Here is a 14,560-nt window from a genome sequence, read left to right as displayed (position 1 = left end):
CATTTCATTGAAACATTAGGCAGAGATGACAACTTTCAAATAGATTTAAACATCTGTGGAACAGCATCAGAAAGGAAATGGACACGAGTCAATCATTAGTGGAAAGCTAGTTTAAACATATGCATGTTATCTTGTCAGCAGGCTGGTTAATAATACTTATCAATGGGATTGTTGCAAGATAAGCTCTTAACCTTATCTGTTAGATATTTTAATATATAATTCCATTGCCTTGCTTCTCTTGCTTTGACGTGCTAAGCTGCTTAGAGAATATTAAAGACTTGAGTAAAATAGGATAGGTCCAGTCTTTTTTCCATATGTGAGGAAATAGTGTAATAAAATGGATTTCTCTCTCCTGAACATAGGTAACTAGCTGTAAATTATATTGTATATAAGAAATCATTTAGATGGTCAGGTTAACTTGGGGTTTGGTGAAGTCGTCAGTTTGCCATAGATAAGAGTTCTCATTTATTGGGGATAGCATTCATGGACAAATTCTGCAACTGCAGTATTTCATCTTGGAAGACAGTACATGCAAGCCTGTAAATGTCAGCTTTATTGCTTTGGCCTAGCTCCGAGCCCTGCAAAGGAGATTTCAGTCCAGAATAGGAGTGATCCAAACTGCACATTAGTGGTACTGCTTACATGCTGTTGAAAGATGAAAGGGTTTACACACAGAAATTTACAGACCACACCCGCCTGAGAAATTATGTGGTGATATTTTTGCAGGTTGTGAAATACATAAAAAAGATGATTTAAAAAAGAGTTGTTACTGCCAACTTCTGACTATTTTTCCGCTAGCTTACCATGAATAAATATATCATGAACCATTGAACAAATGTCATTAACATCCTCTGAGCAAAAGAACAACTTTGACAGTGTCTACATCGTTATTGTTTTCACTCCAAACACTAGTCCTTACTTTGAACCCTCATTCCACTGGATTGTTCCTGGCAGACAGAGCAAATTTTACCTTGTATAATAAACCAAGGCATTGTCTATAAAACAGTGAAATATTTTGGTGATTGAAGTGAAGGGAAATAAGAGAACATTTCAGGTGTCATGAGCAAAGTTCCTGAGACTCTAGGACATTACATGAAGAATTAGGACAAATTCATGTATCAGAGAGGTAGCCGTGTAAGTCTGTAGCTTTGAGAACAACAAGAAGTCTTGTGGCACCTTATAGACTAACAGATATTTTGGAGCATCAGCTTTTGTGGGCAAAGACCCGCTTCAGATGCTGAATGCATCCTGCTTCATCAGACCCACTTCATCAGATGCTGAGTTGCATTTTATCATTTAGGTTTGATTTATTTAGTAGTTGGACTAAAAAGAGGTTTATTAGGAAAATAAATAGTATTTTACCGTAAACTCTGACATAACAGATATTTTGGAGCATAAGCTTTGTGGCCAAAGACCTACTTCATCAGATGCATCTGATGAAGTGGGTCTTTGCCCACGAAAGCTTATGCTCCAGAATATCTGTTAGTCTGTAAGGTGCCACAAGACTTCTTGTTGTTGTTCTCAACAAATTCATGGATTTCCTTCAAACCTTCCCCCCCACCCCGATTTTAGTTTTTAAAGAGTCTAATCTCAATTAACTGAAAACATTCCTTAGCCCTCTGACACCAGACTACCATTCTTACACTATTTGAATATTTGGAAACAATTGAGATTGTCATGAACTTATTCAGAATGAAGCACACTTTATTTGGTGTTCTACTTGGCCTTAAACTTATGTCAGACTTTACGGTAAAATACTATTTATTTTATTTTCCTGATAAACCTCTTTTTAGTCCAACTAATAAATAAATCAAACCTAGATGATAAAATGCAACTCAGCATGCTTCATGCAGAATAATTCAAGGCAATCTCAATGGTTTCCAGATATTCAAAAAGTGTCAGAATGGCAGATGGTGAGGTAACATTTTCAATTTTTGAACTTTATAAAGACTTTTTAAAATGAAAGACTTTAGAAAGAGATGTTTGTATGCAATCCATGAATTTTTAATAGTTACACATTTTAAGTCAGTGAGTTTTTTTCCGTATGAAAGGTTCAGTTAATTAGTAAAGCCAATAGCATGAAGGTAAATGTTCTGCTAAACTTTAAGTATACATGGATATTTATGATTATCCATAAACAAAGCAACAAACATTTATATAACTTGAAAATATAGGTAACAAGTGCAACAAAATAGTTTAAACTCTCCTTAAAATATCCTTGTCTCCTTATTTCCTCCTCTGAGAGTTTCTATTTGCCAAACATTCTCCATCATTAAAGATAATGGTGATCATTATTTCATCTTTCCACAGAACTCATTCTAAGTGCTATAATTTTTTTCCAGCAATACAACAGTGCCATATGAATGTTGTGGAATTTACTTGATTTTTCTCAATAGTGTTACGCATATTTTGAAAATAAGGTAAATCCTTTAGCGCATGAGCTTTTCAATAAAACCTCTGCCTTTTTTCTAATGAATCCTTTATTTTGATTCATCTTTTAATGGAGAACTTTCTCTTGATTAAAATTTGAACAGTGATGTATCGAGTCAGATAATATTTGCGTACTTACTCATTGCAGGGGTAGTGTGTGTGTCTATGGATAGTACTGTCTACAGTACCTGTTCATTGTGACACTGTCATTGTTGTGCACAGGCAGAAGCTTTTTGAACTGAACAGAAAAGCATCTAATGCCGTCCCTTAAATCTCTGCAAATGTGTTTTGTATCCTTAGGTATGCACTGGGAAGACTGGCATTGTTCCATTAAACTGTGTGCTTGTGCAGCCACTCAGGAGAAATTCAGATGCCACCAACCATTAGCAAAGCACCCAAGGCTAGATTTTGTTTCTATTGGTGATGCAGATTTGCATATGCCTCGGTGCACATAAATTTATTCTGCACATGTAGGAAAAAGATTAGAGGGTACATTGGAGGTTGGGCTGTATGGAGTGGGCTCATTTTTGCTGTGGATGCTTGGTACATGTGAAGATCAAGCCCAAGATGTCCAAGGGTTGGAATCCAAAAATGGAAGCCCTTAAAATCAGTAGCATCTTTTGGGGGAAGAGGGAAACAAGCAACAGAGAACCCCACAAGACTGCCATCTTTTATTTAAAATGGAGTACACATTTGTAGCCTGTGTTGGAGAGCAGTTTTTCTTCATGGATTTACTACAACCTTTTTAAAATGAAAAATTTTCATTTTGAAGTACACTGGCCCAAATTCTGACCTTTGAATATATATACATGCCTTCCATTGATTTTAACTGAAGTAATACCCATGCATCTGAGAGCAGGATTTGGTTCATGAGACAGTTTTTACATATTTTAAGGAAAAATATAGCCACAGCAAGCCATTCGTTTCTTTGTACAAAAGTCAGATATGAGAAGAATGTGCTTTACTAAACGTGAATGTACTTCAGGTTACAATTAACACATTAGCCCAAGCGAACAGAGTGCTAGAAAGCCTGAGTAAATTTCACTAAGCCATAAATTATTGGTGCCCTGGGGCTTTTTAATGTGCTGTATGAAGAAATCAATTTACTGAGGAATGCATGCAAAAAATTAATAGAGCACAAAAATATGCTCAAATAATGGAGCCCACTGTAAATCCATTACATAACAAATCTTGGCTAGTACAAACTCACTATGCAATTATCAGTCTTTGGCCCTTTGTAGCTGTCATTCATTTTTATTTTGTTATGCTTTGCCCATCAAGCATCTCAGCTCTAATTGCCATGATCACATTCATTCTTTATCAATATGGGCAGGAAACACTATTTGTCTGTGGCTGCCATGAAAGGCCTTCCAACAATGGCACTGTAGGTATTTCTCAAGAGAACCAGACCCTGAACCTTGAAGATGGGAGTTTTTTGCCTGAAATGGGGTGCATAGGGTTGGACTTAGAGTAGGGCATTCCAGACAGCAACTCCCTACACCCTAATTACTCTCCTCACTACCATGGGCATTATTTCTGTGACACAGCACTAAGACTGACCAACTGTAGTCACCTCCAACTACATCATGTTAATCCTTCAACACCATGAATTGAGTGCTGATTATGTTTCCCCTTAATGGTTAGGTTTCAGTAGTGACTAACCTGTTCAGGGCATGGATGAGAGAAGGACCTAATCACAGTTGCAGAGTACAAGGACAACTGAAAGCTGTTGCTAGTAGTGCTGTTGGTCTGAGGGGTAGGAGAAGTGAGGGTGGGACCTGAGTTTGACTGGTGGTGGTGGTGGTGTTGGATGGGGGGGAGGGGAGGGGACCCTAATGTACCCTAATATATCCTTTGCAAAGACGTTAACAGTGACCTACTCAGACCAGCCCCACAGCTGCACTCTAGCTCAGTTCTCAATGGGCAAATGTGTTCCATTTATCCTAGTCTCATGAAAACCTGCCAGCAAAGTGATTTACTTAGGTCTGTCTTCCCGCAAAATGGATTTTAAAAAAGCCCATTTGTCAGGTTCACTTCACTGTCATCAAAACACATTCCTTCTACTCAGTCATCGGTTCCACTTTATCCAGCCACCCGCATTCATTCTACTCCCCTATTTAGCAGTTTTACTTTATACAGTGAAATTGCTTTGCATACTGAACCATGCCCCAAATACAGTAACACAACCTGCTATGGCCAGGGTATCATGTCTGCACACTGAGTTTGAGGACTTCTGATTCAGTTCACTAAGCAATTGATTACCAAATCCTGCTCGTACCATTTTCCTGTGTACGATACAATCCCTTCTGAAAGTTTGCAACATTATGTGTTGGATATGCCTGTTGCTGGATATATTATTTTTAATTAGCCTTTTGGGTATGATTTCTATCCGTTGGCTGCATTTTCATACCCAAAGATAAGCTTTTGAAAAGGCCTGAGGAGCTTGCATCAAGGTTAGAATCTATTCTTGAATTGTTTAAAGGTTAATTAAATACCTTATCTGGAACTAAAGTTAAGTGACCCATAAAAGTGTTCGATAAAAATGGGGCTTTTGTGCCTTCTGTGTGCGCTTTTTTGGATGCACAAAGATCTGAATGTGGAGCTAGGATTGATTTGGGTTTGGTTTTTTTACTTCAGAAAATCTAGTGGTCATTCTAGGTTTTCTAAAAGTTTGGAGATCCATTTTACCTTGATTTAAGTGCCCAATATAGACCCACCTGAGCCTACAGAAATATTAATTAAATTTGTGCTAGAAGTGAGTCTCCCCAATATTATAATTTTTTTATTTTTAAATAACTGTCCTCTTCATTAATCATATTAGGAGTATAACTTTTGTAGCTTTATTATTTACAGAGACATTATTTGTGAGGCTTTACGCATCCATAAGAGAACCTACACCTGGAGGAAGGTATATTCAGTTTATTTTCTAAGGGCCAAATCTGTCTTTTGAAGTTAAGGAAGTTTTGTAGTTGACTTCAGTGGGACCAGGATTTTGTCCAATATGCATTTAATTAAGGCCCTGATCAGTCATTCAAGGTAAATAAAGAAAAAAATGCTTCCTATGAACAGTTGATGCCCTTAACTTCCACTTAATTCAGTAATATCCAGATTGCCCAGCGTGCCTCACAAGAGCACATATTGGCAATCGTAGCTTTAAATGTAATGGCTATAAAGCCATAGGGATATCTTATGAGGAAGATAATACTATGCATGTGAATTTAATAAAAGGATCACTGCAAAATTATACTGCAGGTTACTGAAGCATGGAGGTGGCTATTGTGCCCCCCCACCCATTCAAGGGGGCAGTCCAGGCACTCTATCTTCCAACAGACTTAGTTACTACCTGCAGGATCAACACACATCTAGTTCCAAATTTTCCAAAAGTGTGTTTTGCACAGTTCATCCCTCTCCTGGACAGCCTGGATTTTCTTGTCCTCTAAAGGGTCAATATTCAGCATTAAGGGTCATTAACTGGAGATGCCAAACAGTTGAGTTTTTAAGCACAACACTGCCTTAGTTTAGAATAAAATTAAGACAAGTTTATTTAACTATAGATAGGTGTTTCGAGTACAAGTATAAACATGCTATTTAGAAATGATTGTAAGAAAAAGCAACACAAAACACTTCCTAGTAGCTAAAATTTAACATGCTAAATTTGGCTCAAGGTAAATCCTTACCACATGCTTGCAGGAACTGCACTACTAGTTGCAGGTCAAAATCTCCCCACAAAGGCAAAGGGGTTTTTCTCTTGTCTTAGGTAAAAAGATTGGGGGGGGGAGGTCTCACATCCTCAAAATGTGTTATTCCTGGGTAACCTTCGTTTATTTCCAATTTGAGGCAAGATGCATAGAGTCTCATAGATGTTAAATATTTGTGTATCTGTGTGTGTGTATATATGTATATAAAAAAAAATTAGATCTAGATCTGGCTCTGCTCCCCTTTGTTGCCAGAGAACGCCCACTTGAATGGTAATTACATGCCAACTTTCACACATGCCTAGAGGCTATTGATTTGCCCTTTGTCTTTTGAGAAACAAGTTTACCCTATGCTCAGATTGGTAAACACTGTTATAATTTCATTCAGTGTTAATTCTTCATAATCAGTTTGTACATACATTACACAGGAATTTTGATGATTAGTTTTTAAATATTTCTCGAGGCATATTTTGCAGAAAGATTTAAACATTAATGTATAGAGTTTAACTACAGGTGTGCTTTTGAATGCAGAGATAAAGGTTTTATCCAATTAGTTTTATAAAGTGCAAAGCAAAGAAACAAATCCCCCTAGACCTCTTACATTATTTTCTTTTTCCAGTAATAGAGAACAGAAGAATATTGAGTAAAAGCAGATAAGAAGTTACCATGACTGATGATGAAGAGCACTTTTTACACTCCTGATCAAAGGGAGGAATTTGCTGAGCCTAATAGACAAAGAGTAGTAATCAATGGAATTTCTCTCAGAAAAGTCAGGGGAAGCTTGAAGCATGGAAATGATAGCTAGACTTGACAGATGTGACATGAAACATTCCACACTTTGCTATCATGTGCTGTTGCTTGCTAAACTGTGAAGAACGGCATAAACTGTATTTAAGATGCTTTCTGTACTATTGCCAATCATCTTTTTTGGACTTGAAAGTGATATTTTCCTAACTCCTCATGATTTCATTTGCATGTATGCAGTGATGATGTACAAGCAAAATATGTAATCTGCTTTACCTATTTGAAGATCTATCATCAACACCACAGTGGTCAACACAATTAATTCCACTTTTCTCCCCCAAAGTCATAATCACACAGGTTCATGTTGTTGGAAGTCCAAACTGATTTCATACAAGGAATAATGTAAATGTCTGCACTTACTTTATGGGCAATAGCCTCTAAAGATGTTTTCACTGCTCTAGTGAAATGAGAAAAAAGCTATTTATAATAAGGCCTTATGTTGTGTACATACATTGTCTTCAAAATGTGTGATTTAGTTTATTGCTTGTAAAAGAGAAACTATATAATTTATTTAGTAAATACTACTGTAAACTATAGTTTTATTGACAGAAATAAAATATTTTGTTCTCAAAACCTATGGTGCACATTTCAAACTGTTTCTGGTCTAAAAACTTCCTAGTGTCCTTCTGACTTTTTATAAGAATCATTATTATGTAATGTGCCAAACAGTATATAACAGGTAATCTCTCCTGTATCTTCTCATAGAAAAAAGAATGGAAGACCCATAGTAGGAAAAGGAACAGATACAACATGTGTGGTTGGATAAACGTTACAGATCTCTCACCATGTAGAATAATTGCAAGGCAAAAAAGGGTAGAAGCTATCTGGCCCCATGTGGGAGCAGAGAGGAGTGTGGTGGGAAGTAAGCACTCCCTGGGCTGGATGTGGCTCTCCTGGACTAGTCTTTACTGGGCCACCATACACTCTCTACCTGTGCATCCACAAGTATGGCTGCTCACAGTTTCTGTTGGCCATAGTTCATTCTTCCCAGCCAATGGGGGCTGTGTGGGAAGCACCATGAACTGTGACACTGCTTCCTGCAGCTACCATGGGCCTGGAACAGTGATCTACAGCTAACAGAAGCTGCGAGCAGCCATACTTGCAGGTGCATGGGTAAAGAGCGCATGTGGCAGCCCACCAGGGGTTAACCCTCCAAACTGCGTCCAGCCCCCAGGCTGCTTATTGCCCACTCCTGGATTAGCATCATAGTAGGGTAAGGGCTGCTAAGCTTCACTCCAAGAATCCAGGTTTTAGTATGGGAGCATATTTAGGAATTTCATAAATACCTCTGTAAGGTGTACGGAAACTATTGTGGATTATTTGTGGATTATCTCTCTCCCAGAAATGACATTGCTTGCAAAGTGAGTAAACCAAAAAAAAAAAAGCTCATGGAATTGGCATGCCTATAGTACCTGCCATGTAACGTGTGTTTGTTTGTTTTTTTCCTCCCCCAGAACTAGCAAATTATACCTCAGTAACTTTATGAAGTAAGTGTTCCATTTTACAGCGGGGATAGAGGAATGGAGGTTGTACAATTTAAGTACATAGAAAATCTGTGGCAGCGCTAGGACTAATATCTAATCTCATAATTCGTAGTCTCTGTTTCATCCACCAAACTTCCTCTCTGGAGGACAATAGTTCCCAGTGGGACTGTAGATCTTGAGCTAGAGAGAGGTCTGTGCCCTGTGATCAGAACTGCTGCTTATCATGTGTCTACATGAGATGTGATTGCATGCTGCTTCCTGCATTATCTATAACATGTAGACTATCTGCAAAATAAATTGTATTGAAATGTTTTGTTTCATAAATAGAAAGTACCCAGTTTTTGGCATCATAGAGCCTTTTTTCAAATGTTTAGTTTTTTCTTGGTAAATTCACGTCAGTTTTCTAGATAGCTTGAGGACAATAGAGTGATGAAATCACTTTTCCTTAGCAAATCTTCAGAAAAAAGATATGTATTGAAAAGTGACCGACCTATGCAAAGATGCATTTTTATACCGTGTAATTCCCAAATAATATGCTGCTTCTGTTTAGGTGCTTAAGATTTTTTGAAATGAAAATGCTGTAATCTTCAACAGGAATTTTCTCCACAAAGATTACATACCATGTTCAGTGTGTGTCTGTATTGTCATAGCTGAATGTCTGTGTTCCCCCTTGATTGGAAACATCCATCCAATGCAAAGGAAATCCAGATTAGATGAGTGCAGCAATGTCCAATAGGAATTCAAAGATGGCCACACTTGCAATTTTTCTCTTTCCACAATTGTCCCCCTCCACCTAAATAAATGCCTTCACGCTTCCCCCAAAGCCAGCCACTCCCAGCCCCCCTCCACTCTAAATAAATGCCCTCCCCAAGAGCCAGGCTCCTGCAGCCCTCTCATTTGACTATAATGCTGGCAACCCAGCAGATCCGCTGCTGGGGCAGCTGCCACATGCTTCTACCACTGAGTGGTGAGGGGCATGAGGGCAGATGGCATTCCCCATGTGCAGCTCTCAGGAGGAGCCATATTCACCACAATGTTGTCCTATTTGCCACATGTGGCAAGTGGCAAATGTACTGGATAGTGCAAGATTAGTGGAAAGATCCTTTACTTTGTAAGGCTTGCATTCTTTAGTGTGCATTGTGTTCCTATAAACATGACTTCCAATCAGTGCACCCAGGGGAGTTTAGGAAGGAAGTCAAGTAAAGCACTACTGAGGTCAAATAATTGAAGCCTGACCCTGAGAAGGTCTAACGCACTCTAATGCCTGGAACCTTTTGAGAAAAATCCTCATACAAAATAACAGATGTGGAAGGACTCTGCATGTCTCTGTTCAATAACTGCATGAGATTTAGTTTTTACAGATGGCTCTTATGTAAGCTTGAAAGACAACTTATTCATTTAAAAAACAAGACAACCAGTGGCACTTTATAGACTAGCAAATTTTTTGGAGCATAAGCTTTCGTGGACAAAGACCCACTTCATCCGATGCATGCCTATAAGGATAGTCTATCCGATGCCGCAGGACTTCTCGTTTTTGCCAATACAGACTAACACAGTTACCCCTCTGATTTTTTCAAGTCAGTAAGAGTTGAAAAGGGGACACCTGCTGGGAAATACTAACACATCTGCCAGAAGGCTTGATCACCAAATACCAGGCTTTCTGAGCTAGAAGATGATCATCTATACTTGAGGTCTGGGAAGACAGAACGTTCCACAGCGAATAAAATGTGAAGAAGTAGGCCACAGGAATGTGGCAGTCCTGGGGGACTTCTGCAATTTTATTCTGGCTCCAAATGCAACAGTTTTAGCATTCCCCTTGGATCCTATCTGTATATGCTGGTATTTGAATTCTTTGGTCATATGAACCTCCCAGATGAGGCAGATAGTTGGTGTCTGCTAGGGGAATGTATGGGAAATAATTTAGGTTTATGATGTGACCTTATAACTCATACTGTTCTGTAATCCTACAGAATTTGTGGGGAGACTTAAATCAAAGTGTCATTTACAGTTAATGAGATTTTGTACATACGCCCTTGACTGAAAAGCTGGATACTTCTGCACCTCTTCTAAAATTTAATACAGTTGACTCCTGGCTTACACAATTTCGACTTCTGCATTTTTTTGCAATAAGGCAAGTCACAATCATAAGTAGCGGGGAGCCAGGAATCAGGCAGCAGCCTGGCTCCTGGCCCCCTTTGCTGGCAGGAGCTGGGAAACTGACCAGCCCTGCTGTGCTAGTCAGTTTCCTGGCTTCCATGAGTGACCCTGAGCCCAGAGGTAGGCACAGCAGCGCTGGTCAGTTCCCTGGCTCCTGCAAGTGGCAGGGAGCTGGGAAACTGACTGGCACCTCTGCACTGTCTCCTAGCTGCCAGCCACTCCCAGGAGCCTGGAAACTGATCCGCACAGCAGTCAGTGTGGGTCAGTTTCCAGGCTTCCGCAAGTAAAGGGGAGCCAGGAAACTGACTAGTACTGCTGCGCCTGTCTCTGGGCTCCCCACAGCTCATGGGAACAGGGAGCCAGGTGCAGTCAGGACTGGGGGACCTGAAGGCAGCAGGGCCCCTGCCCCACCCAGTTCCAACTTACACGAAATTTGACTTATACATGGTTGCCCAGGAACGCAACCTACATGTAAGTCGGGTCTACTGTACTTTAAAAAAAAATAAATAAATCCTACCTTGACATATCATATAGGTGATGTTGGCTTTACTATGCCAGGGGTATGCCTGTCTTCTGGATAGCTTTCACCATTACATGTCTCAACCCAGTAAAAAGTAGACCGTGATAGAGCAAATCAGCAGCACTCTGTTTATACAGCACATAAGCCATTTGTTTTCATTTCATGATAATGTGCACATTTACTTTCAATACTATATCAGATTTGTTTAGACGCTAAATAAAAAGCCTAACCCTGCACACAACTTCTTTTCATGTAAAACCCTTGTAGGAGGCCATGGTAATCTGCATGCAGGAGGCTGACAAAGTGTAGTATGGTTTTTAAGGAGTTTTTTCAACTTTTCTATAATAAATTAATGTCCCTTTTTAATTTTTAAATCATGCAAGTTCCATAAAGCTCGGAACTCTATACTGTCATCGTTCATGGGGTCATCATGCTTTTTAAAAGATGGATAGTGTTACTCTTGTTTTTCAGGTGGGGAAACAGACACAGAAGAGTTAAGGGGTATAGAGCAAGCCAGTAGTATCAGAGGTTGAGGGAGAAATTCACACCTATGCGGAGAACTAGTGGGCCACCTGTACATCCATTAAGCTCTGTTTTGAAGACTTCAGTAGTGCAAAGGCTTTGTACTAACCTCAGTGCTACAGCAAATATGCCCCTAAGAGTTCAATGTCACTGTGCTCGAGTGTTAAATTTTACCCTTAGCTGAAACAGGACGAAACTGAAGTTATATAATGCGCCCATCTTTGAGGGGAAAAAAACACACTTCTTGAGAATTAATAACCATGGGCTGATGATGGCTGGCTAAATATTCCTGAACTCTGTCTACAGCAGTGGTGGGTAACTTGCAGCCCAGGAGAGTCCTGTATGGAGCCCGCAAGACACACTAGTTTTCATCCATGCATTTCCCAACACATCTGCCTCTGGTGATATTGACAAGATACACATGTAAAGCAAAGACATGTGAGGTGCATGCTCATTGCATGAAACATTACTGTGAGATCAATACACTCCCTCTGTATCGGACCAAAGTGTTGCTATGGTTCCACGAATTCTAGGCACACAAACTCAATTAGCAAAACTTCCCTATCCATGGAGAGAGTCTTGGTTATGACAACATTGTAGCGCACTGAGATGGAGGACCATTCATGAGCTCCATTTACTAGCCTAGGTTGCTGGTGTACAGGCTTCTGCCTTTACCTTTACTAACCCCCTTCTATTTGGAATTAATTACCTAAAGGTGCTTACGATAGTAAAGCAAGACTTATCCGACTGGCTTTTGGTAAGTAGTCTTTTAATTTCATACTTAATTTGCTGATCTGAAGCTATTGTGAATGTTTTATGTTCAGTATACAAAAAGCAAATGGTATTCTAATTTAGAAGATTGATTTGGTTCTTTGTTCTGAAGGGGGTAAATAAATGGAGTAACACTAATTGCTGTTTTTAATTAAAAACTCATTCCACAAATCTTAAATTATAACACCCACATCCTTTCAAAACATAATTTTAGCTTTTTAGATTGTTTCAATACAGACAACTGGCATATATAATTGGTTGCCTCTTCATACATTCCTGCTTTTAGCCACTTATCCACTCAATAAATTAGTTTCTCCTTCCATTGGAACTCAACCCAATCTCTTCAATTACTTTGGAATTTTGTACACCCAATTTTTGTGACTGATTTTGCACCTTCAGGACTCAGTTCTATGCATACGAACTATATTTGTACCCACAATTTGACAGCATCTAACAGCTATATTTGCATGTGCAAAATAGCTGTAATTTGTAACACTGGATATTTTTGAAAATTTGGTCCTATGGACAGAACATCCATTTTGTTCCCAAATATATTTTCAAAGTATTACAGAAAGAGGTTAGCTAAATAAAACGGCTCCTTTCTAGTAATAAATGTAAACAGCTTCTCAAATGAAATTTGATTTTTATATGGAGGAAGAAACATTGCTTAACTGTTAATTTTGTTCAAAAAGGTTTTTAAAAGTGATGTGATCAACCTAACTGGACTGCTGCAATGAGAAAATAAGTTGAATTTTCAGATAAGGAAAGTGCAGTAGATCTAAAATTTTTGCACAACAGCAAAGCATAATTTGACACTGTACTGCAAAGGAAATTATTTAATGAAATCAGGCAAAGGACAGATCAGTGCAAATACATGGTGAACAAGGAACAGGCTAAAGAGGAGAAGATAATCATGCTGCAAGGTGAACTAGCAGGCTGGTGGGAGGTTACTGGAGGATAGCGCTGCCAATTTAGGTGGGATGTATTCTGAAAGATAGCATCTCCTGGGCTACGTTTACACTGTGGAGCTATTTTGGGATACCCTGGTATCCCGAAATAGTAACTCCCCATCTAGGAAACACCCAGTATTTTGAAATTTTTTGTAATACTAAGCATGCTATTTCAGCATCCCTCTACCCCTTGTTGCGAGGGAGTAAGGGATGCCTTGATATAGAGCTATACTTCAAAATCTGGCAGTGCTGACAATGCCAAATCCAAAAATACCTTATTTTGAGATTAACTCAAAATAAGATATGCCATGGTAGTCTGTAGCTTCACAAATGACAAGCAGTCCTGTAGCACCTTAACGACTAACAAATGTATTAAGTCTTGGTCTTTTGTGGATAAAACCCACTTAAACTTATTCTTAAGTACCTACATGAGAATCGAGCAAATATATAACAAGATCCAACAGCTAGAAGATGAACAAAATCAAACTGGAATGAAGGTCCAAATTATTAACAGTGAGTGCAACTAACCATTGTAACACTTCACCAAAGCACGTACTGGATTCTCCATCACTGGAAATTTTAAAGTTAAGATTGGATTTCTTTTTCTAAAAGAGATGCTGCAGTTGAAACAGGATTTAATTTAGACCTGTATTACACAAGAAGTCAAACCTAGATAATCATAGTTGTTTACGTGATCATGTAGTACCTTTATAATCTATGAATATCTTGTTACAAATACTAGCCAATTTTTGGAAGAGATTAAATTTCATGTTTGTTTTTAATTTCTATCCAGGACTAGGAGAGTAGAGTTAGTGAACATGGGAAAATTATCAGAATAGCTATTGCTTAATAAACTATTCTACTGGTGATCCAGAAGAGCTATTTCCTGTGTAGACACAACTTCTTCAGAGTGTAGATTATCCTACAGCTGCCTCATATAGTATTTCTTGTACCCTTCTCTGAATCTTCTGATTCTGGGCACTGTTAAGAGAGAGTGTACTGCACTAGTTGGACCACGGCAGCGATCCAGCCTGGATATTTCTAGGTTTCTTAATTTATTAATTCCCACTTCTAATTACCTCTGCTCTACTTTATAGTGAGATCTCAGAAAATTAGACTTTCTAGCAAGATTGGTGTGGGAATTCAAAGCAGCTTTTCAGTATTTGGGTACTTCCATAGCAAGTTGTAGCCAGACAGAATCCCCCTGCTCTATGCCATCTTGCCCCT

The 14,560-nt window shown here is 38.9% G+C and overlaps 1 protein-coding gene across 4 annotated transcripts in view; it reads left to right on the top strand.

Moving 5' to 3' along the window:
- The window catches only part of PIP5K1B (phosphatidylinositol-4-phosphate 5-kinase type 1 beta), a 153,678-nt gene extending 145,957 nt beyond the window's left edge, over positions 1-7,721 (top strand). Inside the window, exons 15-17 of one of the 4 annotated variants that reach the window (XR_012645641.1) lie at positions 2,731-2,830; positions 5,284-5,338; positions 6,745-7,721. Coding sequence is in view for 2 of the 4 variants with exons in the window: in XM_074994810.1 (XP_074850911.1) it covers positions 2,731-2,817 (87 nt within the window). In the remaining 2 variants the exon portion in view is untranslated. Of the gene's footprint in view, positions 1-2,730; positions 4,214-5,283; positions 5,339-6,744 lie in introns of those variants that run through there. The other 3 variants (XR_012645640.1, XM_074994811.1, XM_074994810.1) reach the window with 3 other exon arrangements.
- The last annotated feature ends 6,839 nt before the right edge of the window (positions 7,722-14,560 follow it).

The sequence above is a fragment of the Carettochelys insculpta genome, chromosome 5 (genome assembly GCF_033958435.1).
Source record: "Carettochelys insculpta isolate YL-2023 chromosome 5, ASM3395843v1, whole genome shotgun sequence".
NCBI classification, from domain to species: domain Eukaryota; kingdom Metazoa; phylum Chordata; order Testudines; family Carettochelyidae; genus Carettochelys; species Carettochelys insculpta.
This window is presented reverse-complemented; position numbering and strand designations above follow the sequence as displayed.